At 42.4% G+C, this 16,633-nt stretch overlaps 4 protein-coding genes across 6 annotated transcripts; 3 read left to right on the plus strand and 1 right to left on the minus strand.

Annotated features, from left to right (window-relative positions):
* Nucleotides 1-71: 71 nt before the first annotated feature.
* LOC129377803 (ubiquinol-cytochrome-c reductase complex assembly factor 4) lies at nt 72-1,804 on the plus strand. The gene is made up of 2 exons (XM_055057967.1): nt 72-252; nt 1,235-1,804. The coding sequence occupies exons 1-2, from the start codon at nt 161-163 to the stop codon at nt 1,548-1,550; spliced, it is 408 nt and encodes a 135-aa protein (XP_054913942.1). The 5' UTR covers nt 72-160; the 3' UTR covers nt 1,551-1,804.
* Nucleotides 1,805-2,102: 298 nt separating this feature from the next.
* h3f3d (H3 histone, family 3D) lies at nt 2,103-4,460 on the minus strand. Its single transcript, XM_055057966.1, has 4 exons — nt 4,351-4,460; nt 3,523-3,660; nt 2,531-2,684; nt 2,103-2,453 (listed from the first exon to the last, which is right to left on the minus strand). Exons 2-4 carry the CDS (start codon nt 3,648-3,650, stop codon nt 2,325-2,327), a joined length of 411 nt encoding a protein of 136 aa, XP_054913941.1. The 5' UTR covers nt 3,651-3,660; nt 4,351-4,460; the 3' UTR covers nt 2,103-2,324.
* Nucleotides 4,461-5,278: 818 nt separating this feature from the next.
* cunh8orf33 (chromosome unknown C8orf33 homolog) lies at nt 5,279-8,787 on the plus strand. The gene is made up of 5 exons (XM_055057950.1): nt 5,279-5,492; nt 6,077-6,483; nt 6,710-6,800; nt 8,221-8,367; nt 8,443-8,787. The coding sequence occupies exons 1-5, from the start codon at nt 5,465-5,467 to the stop codon at nt 8,640-8,642; spliced, it is 873 nt and encodes a 290-aa protein (XP_054913925.1). The 5' UTR covers nt 5,279-5,464; the 3' UTR covers nt 8,643-8,787.
* Nucleotides 8,788-9,506: 719 nt separating this feature from the next.
* Nucleotides 9,507-16,623, plus strand: anks3 (ankyrin repeat and sterile alpha motif domain containing 3). Of its 3 annotated transcripts, none has more exons than XM_055057934.1 (15): nt 9,507-9,979; nt 10,392-10,590; nt 10,943-11,064; nt 11,138-11,219; nt 11,294-11,411; nt 12,680-12,829; nt 13,387-13,503; nt 13,573-13,688; nt 13,730-13,912; nt 13,981-14,105; nt 14,435-14,576; nt 14,741-14,978; nt 15,056-15,121; nt 15,187-15,283; nt 15,458-16,623. In XM_055057934.1, the coding sequence occupies exons 1-14, from the start codon at nt 9,816-9,818 to the stop codon at nt 15,267-15,269; spliced, it is 1,905 nt and encodes a 634-aa protein (XP_054913909.1). In that variant the 5' UTR covers nt 9,507-9,815; the 3' UTR covers nt 15,270-15,283; nt 15,458-16,623. The 3 variants fall into 3 exon arrangements, with proteins under 3 accessions (XP_054913909.1, XP_054913910.1, XP_054913911.1); XM_055057935.1 differs by having other exon boundaries at nt 15,190-15,283; XM_055057936.1 differs by having other exon boundaries at nt 13,757-13,912.
* Nucleotides 16,624-16,633: the final 10 nt, after the last annotated feature.

Here is a 16,633-nt window from a genome sequence, read left to right on the forward strand (position 1 = left end):
AAAACAGAAAGAAAGAAAATAGAAAGGCGTCCCGGAACGGTTCGAAGCAGGAGTCGCGTTGCTGACCCGGAAGCGTTTCAGCGTTGCACAATGCAGTGTTACATGACCTAACGCGGATTGCGGGAGAAGCGGGTTGTGTGGAGATGTCCATTAGTCCAACATGTCTCCATCAGCAGGACGAGCTTTCAGCGGCTTCACCTCCAGGGTCCTCGGCAGAGGAATGCGGATTAAAAACGCGTCGGCTTCCGTAGGGTGAGTGGAAATCTGACCGCCGCTTCAGTGACCCTCATGATGTTTGTTGAATGTTTTAGGATTAGTTAGTTAAATATCACATATTGAATAAAGTAAAGGGTTTTGCTACCAGAGTTTGAGCAAATTTTTGTTTTAATCACGTTTCATTTCCGACAAAATGTAGAGAAATACATGTTTCCTCTGCTCTAAGAGCAGCTGGTTAGCATCTCAAAGGTTCTAATCATACCTGAACTTTGACCCCAAAAACCAGTGGAGTTGGAAAGGAGAATTCATGAAGTCAAAGCTTCACTTTGCCCGTCTTCATACCCATACAGCTCGACGGCAAAAGCAGAGGAGGTGGATCAGCAGAGCTAACAACTGATCCAGGACGTGTTTCTATGGAATAGCTTCTCTCCTGCTCGGAAAATGAGCTGTTAGCATATCATAATGATCATTAAACCCATGGAAAACAACAATCTTCAGTCAGACTGACTGCTACTGAAGCCCAAAACATTATAGTCCAGATACTTGGATGACATACATTTTCTGCCACAATTCTTCCTTCCACTCAACTTTCCATCATTAAGCCTGAAAACAGTAGGCTGTTATCATTCCTCTGAGGTGTTACTGAGACGTTGGAGTTTACACTCCGTCAGTAACTGGACTAGAACTTCCTTTAAATAAAAACAAAGGAAACAAACTCTAATGGAATTTTGGTTTTGCTTCTTAAAGCAAAACTCAAGTTATAAACAAACCTGAAGTTTTGCTTTGATTCTTTAATGCATGTTTGAGAAATCCTTTAATCTCCATGGCAACCAATCAGTGCCTCAGTGGACCCCACCCACCTCAGAGCTCCTCCCCCACTCAGCTCCTTCAGACTAGCCAGCAGCAATTAGCAAACACCTGTTGAGCTTCAGAAAGAGCAGGAGGTTTTAAGAGACCAACTGGTGCTAATGAGCAGCATTAGCATGATGCTAACGAGATGCCTTCTCCCCCTGGACAGTTTGAGGTCGCTATCGCTGACCTCCCCGGCGCCGGCCCGGTCCAAACCGCCCTCAGACGACGAAGCGGTCAACAGCGAACCCATCAAGTTCTCCACCAGCAAGGCCAGCCACCGGACCTGGAGGGTGGACCGGTCCCTGGGCAGCCAGCACGAGCGGCCCTGGTGGAAGGTGTTGCCCGTCAGCCTGGCCTTCACCGCCTTCCTGCTCTGGTGCATCCTGAGGCCGGAGACGGACATCGACACTCAGCTGGAGAAGCAGCTGTACGAACGTTTACCCGGCCTGACGTCAGATGAGGAGGAGAGCAGGAAGGAGTGACGTTCAGCTCTGGATGGATATTTATTAAAATTATGTGGACCGATTTAAAGTTTAACGAACCCGTCCCTTTACTGTCTGATGAATGTTGGATTCTGTTATTAATTTCAATTAAAATCCTTGTTTCTGTTAGAAAAGCAGCTTCTCTTTGCTTCGGCGTTCAGATTGAACATGACGAATGTAATCAGTAGATTTAGCCAATAACTGATTACTTTAGATATTTCATTTGTCTAAAATAAACTAAACTGTTTAACCCAGCTCTCACTCAGTTTTGAGGCAAAATGGAGAAACTGCTACCAGTTACTCAGCAGGTCGTTGCTGGGTAATTAAACCAACCCAGAATATTTATTTTCCATCAACTTTATTATGTTGAATGTTTATTTGGATCGGCTCTATTCAACACCTTCATATTTAGGAGTAAATTAGTTTTCATGGAGTGAAAACAAAGAAATTTGATGATTTTATTCATGAACTGTTAGCAGAATCGCCGTTTTGTGACATTTACACATTTCAGCATTTAAGATAAATGGAGTAGAAATAAAGCTGCAGTGGAAGTGAGGTAGCAGAAAGTTTATTTACAGCACAAGAAAATCCCATGACATGCAAACAGGATAGCAAAGGTTCAGACTAACACGTTAGCAAACATTGAGCGTTGTACAGACAGACGTCAGTGGAGTACAAAAACACGCCTCAAACTACAAATAAAAACCACACATGCTGTTAAATTGAAATTTACAAAACGTCGCCCCCGCCAGTAAAAAGGTCCGACCGGCTCGTCTACGCGCGCTCGCCTCTGATTCGCCGGGCCAGCTGGATGTCTTTGGGCATGATGGTGACTCTCTTGGCGTGGATGGCGCACAGGTTGGTGTCCTCAAACAGGCCGACCAGGTAAGCCTCGCTGGCCTCCTGCGGACGGAAACGGACCTTCAGCAACAAACAAACAAAACCAGATCTCTATTGGAGGTAAGAATAAAATATCCGACCTGCAGTGCTCCGATAGCGGCGCTCTGGAAACGCAAGTCGGTCTTGAAGTCCTGAGCGATTTCCCTGACGAGGCGCTGGAACGGCAGCTTCCTGATGAGAAGCTCAGTGGACTTCTGGTACCGACGGATCTCACGCAGAGCAACGGTACCGGGCCTGGAAACAGATCAAATATTTAAGGTTTGGACATGAAAAAAACTGCTACACAGTGAACTGTATCCATCAGATAAATGATAGATTTTACCCTAAAAGCATTACTTCTGTGAAACGGGAAATAAAATCTTTCAGTACCTCTGTGTTTGAAACACTGAAGGATGAACAGGTTGGAGTCATAACAAAAATTATAAACTGATTTTATAGTGCAGCTCATGAAGCTGTTCAGCAAAAATACTTTTATAGTTGTTAGGCACATTTTTAATTGAAAAACATTTTTGATTTAACCTGAAAAACAGCATCAACAAAATAAACATACACAAATTAAGAAGTTTGTTTCATTCTTGAAGCTTAGTGGATTGAATAACCAAACCTAAATTTACAGAAATGAAGTGTTCAAATTATTCAAAAATCTGATTGACGGCAAAAACACAATGAAAGTTTTTATACAATGTGAGATAAATTCAGACACCAGCAGGTAGGTTTCATATGTGGGCTCTATCTTGAAGACATCATGTAAAAAAGGGGATCAAATAAACTGATTGGTACTTGTAGCAGTTATATACATAATTACAAAGGTTTTGATTCTATTTTCTAGAAAACTTCCAATATGAATATAAACTTCCTATAAAAAAAACTTAAGATTAATCTTAAAATAAAAATGTGGCTTCCATTCAGAAGTTTGTATTTTTCAGCAAACTTTTTATCAGCTTCTCAAACTGATAAATTTCAAGACTGTTAGGCAGAAATTGACCCTTGCCGTCCATCTGCAATGACCCTAACGGGCCGCCGTACCGTCCAGATGAACAGGATTCATCTGTGCGGGACAAAGCGGGTGTACCTGTATCTGTGTGGTTTCTTGACGCCGCCGGTAGAGGGCGCGCTCTTCCTGGCTGCTTTGGTCGCCAGCTGCTTTCTGGGAGCTTTTCCTCCGGTGGATTTACGAGCGGTCTGCTTGGTACGAGCCATTTCTTACCAACTACAGGCCAGAAATGTGAGAGACAAGACGATAAATGTTAATAAAACTTTACTTTAATCATCATTATTTACAATTCGTCCGATTACAACTCCTAATGGGCAACATTACGGTTGACCTCAGGGGCAGGCGATAACATCTGGTCGCACACGAGGGGGGAAGGAGCTCAACAATATAAACAATAAAAGCCACTGAAGTAGTAATGTCTACAACAAGCGGGAAAAAATGGCGCCCACTGTTTCAAAAAGCCACATTGTGTGAATTCAGAGTTAAAGGCTCCTCGGTGGAGCCACCATTAAGCTACAGAGGACACACACGTTTCTTTGCAGTCCAATTTAGAAGCTGGCAAAGACGGTTATAAAATGGCGCCAGCAGCTACCAAAGCTAAGACTAAGACATGTATATGTATACATAAAAACACCACTAACACCAAGAAACACGTCAGTATGGTGCATCATTAAAAATGACGACTTCATATTTATAGACTTTACACCATGTAGCGTGATTTAAAAGGATTTTACTGGCACCACAATAGAGTTAACTGATCATGGCGCGCGTTGGTTTATTGTTAACGGTTTCAACGTTTATCAACTGGCCAGAAGCCGCATTAAAGGTAACTTACATCACACAATCGATTAATGTTGACATTAAAAAGTGAAAAGAATAAAAAGAAAGATAATTTAAAGGACTTACCGTTCTGGTTTGTTCTCACGTCGCAGTTGAAGTTCCTCTCACGTCGTCCGTCTTCAATGCTGGTGGGGCGGAGAGACGCGGCTTTTATAAACTCACCGGAGCCGAAGTCTAAGCTCCGCCCTTTGTTCAACGCGATTGGTCGAAACTGCCCTGATGACGAAACGTGACCAATAAAGGAACCAATAAGGATCCTCGTCTACTCCCATGAAACACAGAGGGTATGAATGGAGTCTTTCAAGCATCCGAAGAGGGATTTTTGATTAATAATAAAACTATTTCCACTGTATCACTCACAGGATTACGTTTTCTTTTGAGGGCTACATTGCTTTATTGCATAAAACAATAAAGCGAACAAAAGCTTTCTGACAAACAATATTCCATTTTTATAACTGAAACCTTAAATGTTTCTTAACAGGATAAGTTAAAAAGCAGTATTTGTGTTCAGTCAGACTCTGGTTTTTGTGAAAGTTGTTGTAAAGATCAACAGGAGGCGGAACTCTAAACTCAGGGTAGATTTTCCTCTGAATCCTTTGTGGTTGTTGAAACAGGAGGGAAATGGATGGAGAGCAGCCCGCCACTTTTTCAAATCCCCTCACTTTCACTCCCTCATCCGCACGGAGACGTTTCCTTCCGCGTGGTTTATCTGAAAAAGCCAACATAATGTTGTCCATTTGTTCAGATTGATCTAATGAAGCGATGCCTTTGATCAGAACAAGACGATCGTGTGACATGTCACACAAAACAGTTACTGAGGGATTATTTATCTTTTCTAAACATTATTTTTACTCCGTTGGTACAAAATAAATAAATAATAAATGATATTGCGTGTTATTTTAACGAAAAACTAATTAAAATAAGTGGATCGCGTGGAAACTGGAAACGGAACTACTTGAGTTTGGGGAAAGAGTGAAAGACGGACATAATACAGTGTGACACTTGCAGTAAGTTTGTTTCCAACATTTTTGAACATTTTGATGGATTAATCAGAATAAATATCTGTATTGGTTTTTGGTAAACATGTATTTCGCCGCTGGTGTTTGACTCTCATCGGTTCTGAGTGAAATAAAGCAGAAAAGGAGAATTTTAAGGTGAAAAGTATCGAGGTTTGGAGAGCATGACCGAGGAGACGCTGCTGTTCATCGGTACAGATCATTTATTATCATTTATTTACATCCACATTTATTTCACTTTCCTCACCTTAGAATCTCAATTTTCCTTTAATTATTTTGGGATTTTACTTGAACTTAAATCGCCGCATTATTGTGAAATAAAAGTGAAAAGTTAACGATGCATTTTTGTTTTCAGTTTTACAAATATCAGTTTTTAACTCTCTAATTCAGGTCTGGGCTTTGACTAGGCCGCTCTAACCCATGATTCTGCTCTGATCTAAAACAGTTCTAATCGTGTTGTAGTGAGAATTGTTATTCAGTCTCATGTTGAGTATTTGTTCTTTCCCACCTGAAGCCAAAATGTTCAGTTTTATTTTCATCTGGCCAGAGCACCTCAGTGCTCATGTCTGTTACAGGTGTTTTCATGTGGTTTAAAGGAAGTTACAAATGTTTTTGATGATGTTTTTTCTACATTATTCTCTATCAAAGCTCTGGAGCCAAAGATTAACATTTAAATTATGAGTAAATTGTGTAAAGTTTCAAAAGGCAGGACAATTAATCAATAACAATATATACTGCGATTTTTCAGTCATATCGTCCAACATTTCCTTTGACAGATATTCGAGACTCAAAGATCTCCACGGCGTCTGAAGCTGAGACCAGTGGGTCGCTCTGGACCTCCAGCGATAATTCCTTCAGATTTAACTTCGTCACGGACAGCGACACCGCCGCGCCGCCGCTACCGGCGCAGGAGGAAGCGCCTGCAGCCGCGTTCCTGTCCTTCTCAGGCCAGAGCTCTGCTTTTGCTTTCAACTTTCAAATCCCTGCTGCAGAAGACATGGACATGACAGAGGCTGCAAAACCCGCCTCATTGCTCGGCAACCAAGAGAAAGGTGCCACTGCGTGTGAAGCGTCAGATCAGGCCAAGACAAAGAAGAAGAAGAAATCTGGGAAGAAGAAGAAGCTGTCCGACTCCGAGACCCAGCAGAAACCGACAGAAGAGAATCAGAAAGAGGAAGAGCTGGTCAGAAGTTTACATACACCCCCACCACATTAAATCCACTAAATAATTATTAGTTGTAGCTCTACTATTAGTAACATTCTGGTGGAAGATCAGCTGAACAGTAAAACAAACCCTCAGCATACCACTACCTCCACCATGCTCACCTATTGTTCTGAAAAACCTGAGATTTCTGTCGCATTTCTGACCAAAACGTGCAACAGGAACTGATCTTTGTTTATTGTTTCAGAGCCCAGAAGAGCAGCTGAACAGGGAGCTGAACTGGTGCATCGAGCAGCTGGAGCTGGGAATAAAGTCCCAGAAGGGGACATCAAAACAGAGTTAGTGTTATTATTTCTGCATGTTATTACATCAGTGTCATGTTTTCATCTGTTCGAGTTGCAAATTCATTTACTCCAACTTTTTCCTTCGGTGGCAAAGTCAGGTGAAGAGATGTTATATTTTATACAGGAAGACAAACAAAACGACTGCAGCTGTGATGTAGACATGAGCTTAAAGAGAGATGAGAAGTGACAAAACAGAAAACATGTTATCCCAAATAAAAAGCTGCAAAACAACCGAAACGAGACAAAAAATGTCCCTGGAGAAACAGAATGACTGCAGAATGATGTTGAACCACCAACTGACAGCAGAGGAAACAGCAAAGTGAACAAAAATATTCAAAAAGAAACCAGTTTGAAACTTTGGGGAAGATGGATTAAATACCAGTTTCTGCTACTGGAGAGCTGGATCCATAGCCATGGATTCCAGCCACCCGGGCCACAGACTGTTTGTGCCGCTGCCATCAGGCAAGCGATACAGGAATATACGGACTACAACAAACAGACTGAGAAACAGTTTTTTCCCCACAGCTGTCAGAGCCATTACTCCCTGCCGCCCCCTGCTGCCCCCTGCTGCCCCTCCCACACATATCATAACCTCACATACACCCCCCCCCCCCACAGCCATATTGTTCTGCACTTGCACTGTCACATCATCTGCACTTTACCATAATTGGACCTGCTGCTTCTTCTTTGGTGTGGTTGAGTGCCTTTAGTTAATTTTAGTTGTATATATTATTATTGTGTGTTTGTTTATTTAATATTGTATATTTTGACTTTTTGCACGGGAGTTGCAATAGAAATTTCGTTGAATCCTGTTCAATGACAATAAATTCTATTCTATTCTAACTCAGTTTGCCTCATAGGGGGCGATAGAGAGCTGAGTTCTAAACTGTCCACAGAAGAAGAAAAGAAAGTATATTGCATCTAAATACCATGTTTGTGTGGCGCATTAGCATCACTTTCTGCAAAATACCATGTTGTCATAGTGTTTAACATTTGCTTCTGCTAAATACAATGTTAGTATATTGATTTAGCATTAGCTCCTACTAAACACCATCTTGGTTAAGCAGTTAGCATCAGTTTATGCTAAATACCATGTTAGCATTAGCGCTTGCTACATATGTTGGTATAGCTCTTTAGCATTGCTATGTATCATGTTGGAGTAGCGCTTTAGCATTAGCGCTTGCTACGTATCATGTTGGTATAGCTCTTTAGCATTACCGCTTGCTACATACTATGTTGGTATAGCTCTTTAGCATTACCGCTTGCTACATACTATGTTGGTATAGCTCTTTAGCATTACCGCTTGCTACATACTATGTTGGTGTAGCGCTTTAGCATTAGCAGAACTAATGTGTATGATTAGTGCTCCAGGTTTATTAGTCATACTGAGTTTCTGGATGTTTTCTTCCCCTAGAGGAGGAGGCTTCCCGCGCCCTGAAGACTCTGCGCAGCTACAAAGCTCCTCTGGTCAAGAAGCGGCAGCTGATGAGAGCCTTGACTGGGGATTACAGGAAGAAGATGGAGGAGGAGAAGAACAAGCAGTTCCAGCTCATTCAGAGCGGTGAGTGAATTGTTTCAGTGAACACTGTTTGTTTCTGAAGCCATTTCGATCAACGCGTTCCTCTGGTCTCGATAGAAACGGCATCGGCTCAAGTCAAAGTGGTGTCGGATTCCCAGAAGAAATCCGTTTTCCACCGCAGAGCTGAGGCGAGTACCGGTCCAGGAGCCTCACGGGCCCAGCGGCGGACCGAACCGCGCGGCGCTGCGACGCAGGAAGACACGCCAGCCTTCAGCTTCGTTCCATCACAGCAGGAATTTCACTTCAATTTCTTCTGATGTTTCTGGGCTGAAAGAAAGATGGAGTTTCTCCATGAACTGAAATAAGCAACGGCTGTTTGTGAAAATTGTCCAAATCCAAAAGGCTTTCATTGGTCTGTTTACATTAAGTTTAAATAAAATCAGCTTTTCTTCACTGTTTCAATATCATGTCTTTACTTTTGTTGTATTTTTTATACATTATTTTTGTATTACGAGTTCTGTATTATGACCACTTAGTCCTCATATTTTCCCGATTCATTATGTTTTATTGCAACTGTTTACTTGTAATCGCGATTCTCTTTATATATAATAGCTGCTCTGTTCATAAAAATTGCGACTTTTCATTTTTGAGGAATTAAATTTTGTTGTTTAATGCAAGCTTTTTTAATATTTAAATAAAAATGTACAAAAAAGGATGAGATATGCAGAGGTGGGAAAAGGTATGTATTATTTTTATTTCAGGGTTCAATACTTAGGTTGAAATACAGAAATAAGATACAAGAGAAAACATTCAGTAGATTTATTATGTTTGACAAAATATTGAACAGTTACATTACAAGTAGGAGTATATATAACAATAATATTACATCCATTTTTTATAGTTGTTTTTCAGTTACTCAAAGACACACGTTATTTATGTGTATAATTTTTGTTTTATTTGTATTTTTTACCTCTAAATGCTGGTTCTTTCCTGTCTCAGAATATATAAGATCAGCGAGAAAAACAACAAGTCATTTTCATTAGAAAGGTGGATTAATTAAGTTTAATTCATTTAAATTTCGTCCACCAATTTAAGGTTTTACTTTATTAACCGCTGTCCAGAAGGTGGCAGTAATGCACACTCAAAGCGTACAATCCACGAAGAAGAAAAGAACCGGAAGGGGCGGTTTGTGTTTCTGCACGAGCACAATTGAGTGTGGCAAAGAAAGGGAAAAGTTTTTTTAAATTTAGAAAAGTTTGCTGTGTTGCTTAAATAACCTTCTAGTTTGCTGTAAGCCTTAACCTTTGACCTTTAGACGCCGTTAAACTCCCGACTCTGACGTCTCCGGGTTACGAAGCTTTAGCGGGCAGAGATAACGGTTCTCTCCGCTAAGCTAGCCTCGCTAACAACATTCGGATTCTGGCACCGGGCCGGTTCCGAGTCCAGGGTTCCGTCGTTCCGAGCCGGTTAATTTGGTTTCGGGAGGAGAAATGTCCGAGTTAAGCGACGAGGCCAGCGAGTCGGACCAGTTGGGGGCCAGCCTGTCCCTCTGGCTGGGAGACTCCCTGCTGCGCCCGGAGGAGCTGGACGTCCCGCTGGACCTGCACACCGCCTGCTCCATCGGCCAGTACGACGCGGTGGCGGAGAGCATCAAGTGAGCAACCGCACCGACCCGTCCCTTAAACTCTGGCTTTATCACAACCAGAGTCACTTACTGTAAAAATATTTACTTTGACTTGAGTCATTTATTAAAGCTCCTTTTAATCAACAATTCACCAGATATGAAAACAAAGTGATAACGATACAGAACGAAGTCGTGATGATACGATAATAAAGTTGTCATAATAAAAGAATTGTTGAAATAATGAGAGAAAAAAGTAGGAAGTTGTAATTACCAGAATAGTCGCAGTAATACGACATAATCGCAATAATAGGAGAACAGAGAGTAATATTACACAAATAACTAAAAATACGACAAAAATCGAATCGTGACCCTAAAAAAATCGGATAAACGCCGAGATATTTTCCAGAATCGTCGTTGCGCTGAGCTCAGTGTCTGTTTCCAGGCGGGATGAGGACCTGGACCGGAAGAACCGGGGCGGATGGACGCCGCTCATGTACGCCGCCTACATCGGCCACGACAACATCGCCAACCTGCTGCTGGAGGCCGGAGTGAACATGAACGCCTCCACGCCGAAAGGCCTCACGCCTCTGATGCTGGCAGCGAGCTGCGGGAATGAAAGCATAGCCTACTTCCTGCTGCAGGTAAAATAATAATAACTGTTACAGATTATATTCTGTTCAATTGATTTGTTAGGAAAAACGCACTTTTTTAATGTCAATTTCCTTTTCACCCTATTTTCCCTCTTTTTCCCATTTCTTCCATTTTTTCTTCTCTCCCTCTTTCCCTTTCTTTTGTTCATTTCTCCTTTTTTCTTTTCCCACCATCTTCCTTTCTCTACCCTTTCCTTTCCTTTTTCTGTATCTTAAAGCAGTTGGAGGCTTTAGTAAAGTGTCTTTATGATGGTTCTGATTAATTCTAAAGAACCAGTCCAGTGTCTGACTGGTTCTGATTGTACCAGTCCAGTGTCTGACGGTTTGTCGTCTCTTCCTGTAGCAGGGGGCGGAGCTGGAGCTGAGGGACGCCAGAGGTTGGACGGCTCTGTTTCACTGCACCAGCACCGGCCACCAGCAGATGGTCAAGTTCCTGCTGGACAACAACGCCGACGCCAACGTCAGGTCGGGGTCCAGAACCAGAACCGGAGCGGGTCTTGCCCAGATGTTTCTAAACCGTTTTCTGCTCGTCTGGCAGGGAGCCGGGGTCAGAGTTCACTCCTCTGATGGAGGCTGCTGCGTCTGGACATGAAATCATTGTTCAATACCTGCTAGATCACGTGAGTGGCCATAATAACGCCCCCTGCTGGTGGCTGAAGGGGTTTAACTATAATGGTTTCTCCTTTTGCTTCAGAAAGTAAAAGTGGGCGATCAAAACGCCAAAGGAGAGACGGCGCGCGCCCTCGCCATGATGTACGGCTACACCAAGATTGTTGGCCTCATCGACTCTCGATCTCCAAGAATTAAACCAGGTTTCTGTTTCTGTTTTAAAAAATAAAAGGCTGGAATACATCAATAATGACCTATTTCACAATAGAAACGTGATCAATATCAACAGATAATAGAATTGATAGAATATTCAGTTGAATCAACCGAAGCCCAGTTCACATGATTTTTTGACCCGATTTTGCCCTTACAACAATCTCAGAACGTTCGAAGATTGTCGCTTCCGACCACCGTAACCGATCATCCTGTGGTGTGTTACGACTGATCGGGTCCAGTTGGTGGAACGTCGGAACCGCTTTGATCTAAAGTCGGGGATATTGAACGTATTTAATCATCTTGGCTCATTCATTGCAATGTCTGTGGTGTTTCCCCGACTGGGAGCGAAAGGAAGTCTGTTGAATGTGACAAGTAGCCAATCAGAAAGCACTATTGGATCGTTGTTGTTTTTAAATGAAAGATAATCATAAAATTATTGCACAGAGTTCATCTGGTTTAGAAGCGCATTCCAATCTTTGGTTGAAATGGCGCATTTGATTTTATTCTGCAGTCATAATACAATTTTAAACAATACAATAAGTTGCAATTAAAGGAGCTGGAATAGGCTACGTTAAGCTTTCGCTGTCAGTTTGATTTTCTAAAAAGGAATATGCAGGAAATGCTTTCTCCTACTTTCTGCTGCTCTGATGTTTCAGTCATTCAGTTTTAAATGCATAGATTCTACAACAACATAAACACAGCAAAAAATTATAAAATTATACGTAAACGGTTAATTAAACGACAAAACTGAAAACATTAAAAACAGTATTTTTTATGAAAAAGAAAAAAAACCTTGCTCACGATATCTCCAGTTCTTAATCCAAAGCTTTGATTTTTGGTTACGTCTTTTTTGGGTTAAAATAAGTCCACAAACTAAAGTTTCCACTTCACCGTCGTTGTCCATGTTTGTTTACTCCAAATTCAGCTGTGTTAGCACAGAATTTTAATTTGAAGGGATTTCGTAGCTGGAATTAGAATGTGTTCGAGTGAAACCTCACACTCTACGATCGAACCCGTTACATTTTAAATCGGCGAGTGTTTGGTCTGTGTCTCACGTTTTCAGAATCGGACGACTTTTCGAAAATCGTGAACTGGGCTTCACTCGTTCTCTAGCAACAACCTGCTGAGTTACTGGCAGCAACAGTTTCAAGTTTCGTCTTTGTTCCTCATAACTACTAAAAAACGACGTAGAGAGAAAACTGATGGAACAGGAAATGTCATCAGTTAAAGCAAAAAGTGATGATGTGATTCTCGTCAGGACACTTTGGAGACCTGAGCTCCTCGGAGGACTCGGACGGCTCGCCGCCCAGGACTCGGTCCGGCCGCAGCCGGGTCAAAGGCGCCAGCATCCACGACGGGCCGCAGGCCATCGCCAAGTTCAGAGTGGGAGGGAAGAGCAAACCGAGCGGTGAGTCACGTTAAGTATTCACAGCCCTGACCTGAGCTGAACCACAGCAATGATAAAAAGCAACCGAGAAACTGATCAAATCAATTATTGAATATTTAAAAGCTATAGTCATAAGATGAACCAAAATTAAAACAATGCATGTAAAAAATAACAGTTACAAAATAAACTCAGGCAAAAGACATTTTTCCATTTCAGTTTTTTCAATATAAATGAAAAGAAAGAAAAACTGCAGGCGCGTTTCTGTCTGGTTGATTAAAACACAAAACGTTTGTTCTTTTCATCTTATTTACTGTTCAGTGTCTTTCAAATCTCAGAACTCCAGTTATCAATTAATCGATTTCCATATTAGCTCATGGTTCATTGATCACAATTAATTGTTTTCAATAATTGATTATTTGTGGTAAATTATTTATTTCAATGCTTGATTATTCTGATTAATCAAAACGAATTGTTTAACGATCAATTAATCGTAATTAATCGTTTCATATCTGACCTTGTTAGGAAGCAATGAAGATATGATTTCTGTTTGTTTTCTTACCGGACTTCCTCCCGTCCAGAACCGCCCGCTGCGCTGCCCGGCTTCGCGCCGTATGGCGAGCAGAGCGAGAGCATCTGCTACCGGGACGTGACGTCACCGATCAACGAGCTGGACGGTCAGAGCCACAGCAGCAGAGGTCAGAGGTCAGACCCAGGAGGTGAGCCGGCGTTTGATCGGTGTTGGTGAAGAGCTGATGTCTCTGCAGACGAAAGTCCGTTCTTCGAGAGCGACATGCCCACCATGAGGAGCAGCAGCAGCAGCAGCGACGGCCTGCCTCACGCGGTCGGACTCAGCTGGGAAGGATCCGTGGAGAGCAACGAGGTGCGTTCGCCTCGCCACCGCTTACTCTGACTTCCTGTTAGCCGCTGAAGCTCATGTTCGTCCACCAGGACTCGGATCAGAACCGCAGGAGCAGCTCCCGCCGGACGAATAAGAGTCACTCCAAAGGAAAGACGCGGCACGCCAACAGCGACGCGGTTCTGTCCGGCGGGACGGGAAACGGCAGCAAACACGGCGGGCCGCGGCCATCTTACTCCGGTCCGAAGGTTGGGCTGCTTCCAGGTCACGCTTCGATTTAGCGTCTGCGTCAGTTTTTCACTTCGTTTCCCTGCAGGATCTGGCAGAATTCCTGGAGCAAATCGGCTTCTCCAAATATCTGCCGCTGCTGGAAGAGCAGGACATCGACCTGCGGATATTTCTCACGCTGACAGAGAACGATCTGAAGGAAATCGGGATTACGTGAGAATTTTTCTACTGCGGAGAACCAGCGCCAGACTGAGAGATTTTTAGTTTCTAGAATAAAATCATAATGATACGAGAACAAAGTCATGATAATATAAAAATGAATGTGATCATTTTTAGCTTTTTCAGTCGTACTAATAAAACCAAGTTGTAAATAATACAAGAATAAAAAAGTAACTGACAGTTAAGATCAGGAGAATAAAGTCGTAATAATAACAAACGACTTTATTATTGATTTAATCATTTCAGAAGTTCTTGGTGTCTGTGATACATTTAAGCGCCAGTCTCAGCTTCCTGGCGGTTCTGAACGGCTCTGTGTTTTTCAGGCTGTTTGGTCCCAAACGGAAGATGACGTCAGCCATCGCGCGGTGGCACAGCAGCGCGCCGCCGCTCACCGACGCCCTGGAGCAAGCGTACGCCGACCAGCTGGAGGCAGAGATGCAGGAAATGGCCATTCAGCTCCACAAGGTGAGCGAAGCAGATCACAGCTTTTCACACACTGCTGGGCGTTTATGACACCGGACTGCACCAAGCACAAGCTAGGAATGTGTGAAAAGACAAGAATCAGTGTTGGGCCCGACTAACTAATCCGAAAACATTCAACAAGCATCAGATCTCTTGTCCTCCGGCAGCGATGTGAGGAAATCGAGGGCCTGGAGAGCCAGGTGTCCCAGGAGAAGGAGCTCCGGACGGTGATGGAGGGCTGCCTGATGGAGGACAAAATGGCCTGGAAGAAGGTCCACTCCGAGCTGGTGGAGAACCACCGGCTGGCTCAGGACATGAGCAACACGCTGACCAAGGCCCGGGCCTGCCGGGCCGAGCTGCTGGCCTGTTTCACGCCCGACCGGAGCAGCGGTTCTGACCCGGCAGGTACGGCGGTTCTGATGTTAAATCTCGTTTATTCTTAGCAAAACGAAGTGACTCTTATTTTTTTCTTGCACTTGTAGAGGAGCTGCGATGGTCCAATATGGCGGAGCTCGTGAAGCAGCTGGAGTCCTTTCAGGACAAAATGGGTACAGAGTTCAGTGCTTCACATTAACTGGTGAAGATTTAACTCTGACGTTTGATGTGGTTCCAGCAGGGACCGTGGAAACCCTGCAGCAGAGCCTGCGGCGGCTCAGCGCCCCGGAGAAGGTCTCCGACAGCTGGGAGCGTCCCTGAACCTGCTCCAAGCGGTCAGAACTAGATGCTAACTGGATGCTAACGAGCTGTTAGCAACTTCCTAGCATTCCTGCGTCTCTTCTGGCAGGATGACGTATTATTTTCGTTTGTTTTGTTTTGACGGTTTAGCTTCTTCTTCTTCATCTCAAATGAACTGAAACCAGCTTCTCTCCGCTGCTTTTTAAAAGGTTACTGTGAATATTTGACGGAGGGTGAGCCAACCACCCCGAACCGCCGCTGGAAGAGTCGCAGCGCCGCAGCGAGTCGAGCAGCCCCAGCTGCCTCTGATTGGCTACCTGTCGTCCGCCTCTGATTGGCTAAAGGACCTGCGCTTGCCCAGTTGATGGCGGGAGAAACGACAGGGAAACGACAAGCAGGCAGGAAGAGGTCATGACCCTCACCGCTTGTGCTGGTGTGTTGCACTCCGCGTGCAAAGAGAAGAAGAAATGATGGAAAATTAAATGTAATCTGTTTGTCTTAGTTTTAGTGAAAGTCCTGCTGATTTTGAATGAAATTACTTGTTTTCTTATATCTGAAATGTGTTGCCAGTGGCGCCCTCTTGTGGTTAACATTAACTGTTTTCATGGCAAAAGTAAATTTCACAAATTTTGAGTTTAATCTCAGAAATAGATTTTTTTCTTGTAAATGTACTTTTTTTGTTGTATGACGGCCCATATCATCACTAACGCCAGAATATAGACGCCTTATTACTTAGTATTGCAAATTTTACCAAGCATTTTTGTCTGGTTTTTAGTGCAGATATCTTATTACACTTGAAATATGACAAAACAAGTAAAATTTCAGTAAAATATGAGCTTGTTTTATATCAATTCCTAAATATTGATTTTAGATCCACTGGCAGATTATTTAAATTATAAACAAGATTCAATAAGTCTTAAGATTATTAGTGAAATCTGCCTTTTGTTTCACTGTTTAAAACAAGCTGTTATCATGTAGTTAAAAATTTACTTAGGTTAGTTTTGTCTTATTTCATTTGTAAAAATATAGTTGCACAATAAACCAAATCAAAAAAACTTGGTAAAATTTTGTGATTTTGCATTAAATGACAGTAGAGTGAAAATAATACCAGAATAAAGTAAAACACTATTTGTTCACATTAAATCTTTAACTCCAGAAGCTTTTTTTCTGGTTAAAATTGAATCTTTATTTTGCTAATATTTTTATTCTCATAATAAATTCTCGTAAATTGGCCTCAATACCCCAAACTCACAGGATAAAAATATTTTCTGTAATTTGTTTTTGATTTTAGAAAAAAAAAATTTAAGTTCAGAAATTATTCAAATTGGATTTGATATAAAAAAAAAATCTAAATTAGTTTTTTTTGTTGTTGTTGTGACTAAATA

The sequence above is a fragment of the Poeciliopsis prolifica genome, unplaced genomic scaffold, assembly GCF_027474105.1.
Source record: "Poeciliopsis prolifica strain line A6 unplaced genomic scaffold, Auburn_PproV2 SCAFFOLD049, whole genome shotgun sequence".
Classification (NCBI taxonomy): Eukaryota; Metazoa; Chordata; class Actinopteri; order Cyprinodontiformes; family Poeciliidae; genus Poeciliopsis; species Poeciliopsis prolifica.

What these genes read in the sequence shown, in the direction of transcription:
- LOC129377803 (XM_055057967.1), top strand. Translation starts at nt 161, where the DNA reads ATGTCTCCATCAGCAGGACGAGCTTTCAGCGGCTTCACCTCCAGGGTC. An exon ending in AACGCGTCGGCTTCCGTAGG is followed by an intron (nt 253 to 1,234) that starts GTGAGTGGAAAT and finishes CCCCCTGGACAG; the next exon opens with TTTGAGGTCGCTATCGCTGA.
- h3f3d (XM_055057966.1), bottom strand. Translation starts at nt 3,650, where the DNA reads ATGGCTCGTACCAAGCAGACCGCTCGTAAATCCACCGGAGGAAAAGCT. An exon ending in AAGAAACCACACAGATACAG is followed by an intron (nt 2,685 to 3,522) that starts GTACACCCGCTT and finishes ATCTGTTTCCAG; the next exon opens with GCCCGGTACCGTTGCTCTGC. An exon ending in CCGCTATCGGAGCACTGCAG is followed by an intron (nt 2,454 to 2,530) that starts GTCGGATATTTT and finishes TTCCGTCCGCAG; the next exon opens with GAGGCCAGCGAGGCTTACCT.
- cunh8orf33 (XM_055057950.1), top strand. Translation starts at nt 5,465, where the DNA reads ATGACCGAGGAGACGCTGCTGTTCATCG. An exon ending in ATCAGAAAGAGGAAGAGCTG is followed by an intron (nt 6,484 to 6,709) that starts GTCAGAAGTTTA and finishes TTATTGTTTCAG; the next exon opens with AGCCCAGAAGAGCAGCTGAA. An exon ending in GAAGGGGACATCAAAACAGA is followed by an intron (nt 6,801 to 8,220) that starts GTTAGTGTTATT and finishes TTCTTCCCCTAG; the next exon opens with AGGAGGAGGCTTCCCGCGCC.
- anks3 (XM_055057934.1), top strand. Translation starts at nt 9,816, where the DNA reads ATGTCCGAGTTAAGCGACGAGGCCAGCGAGTCGGACCAGTTGGGGGCC. An exon ending in TCAGAGCCACAGCAGCAGAG is followed by an intron (nt 13,504 to 13,572) that starts GTCAGAGGTCAG and finishes ATGTCTCTGCAG; the next exon opens with ACGAAAGTCCGTTCTTCGAG. An exon ending in GATCCGTGGAGAGCAACGAG is followed by an intron (nt 13,689 to 13,729) that starts GTGCGTTCGCCT and finishes ACTTCCTGTTAG; the next exon opens with CCGCTGAAGCTCATGTTCGT.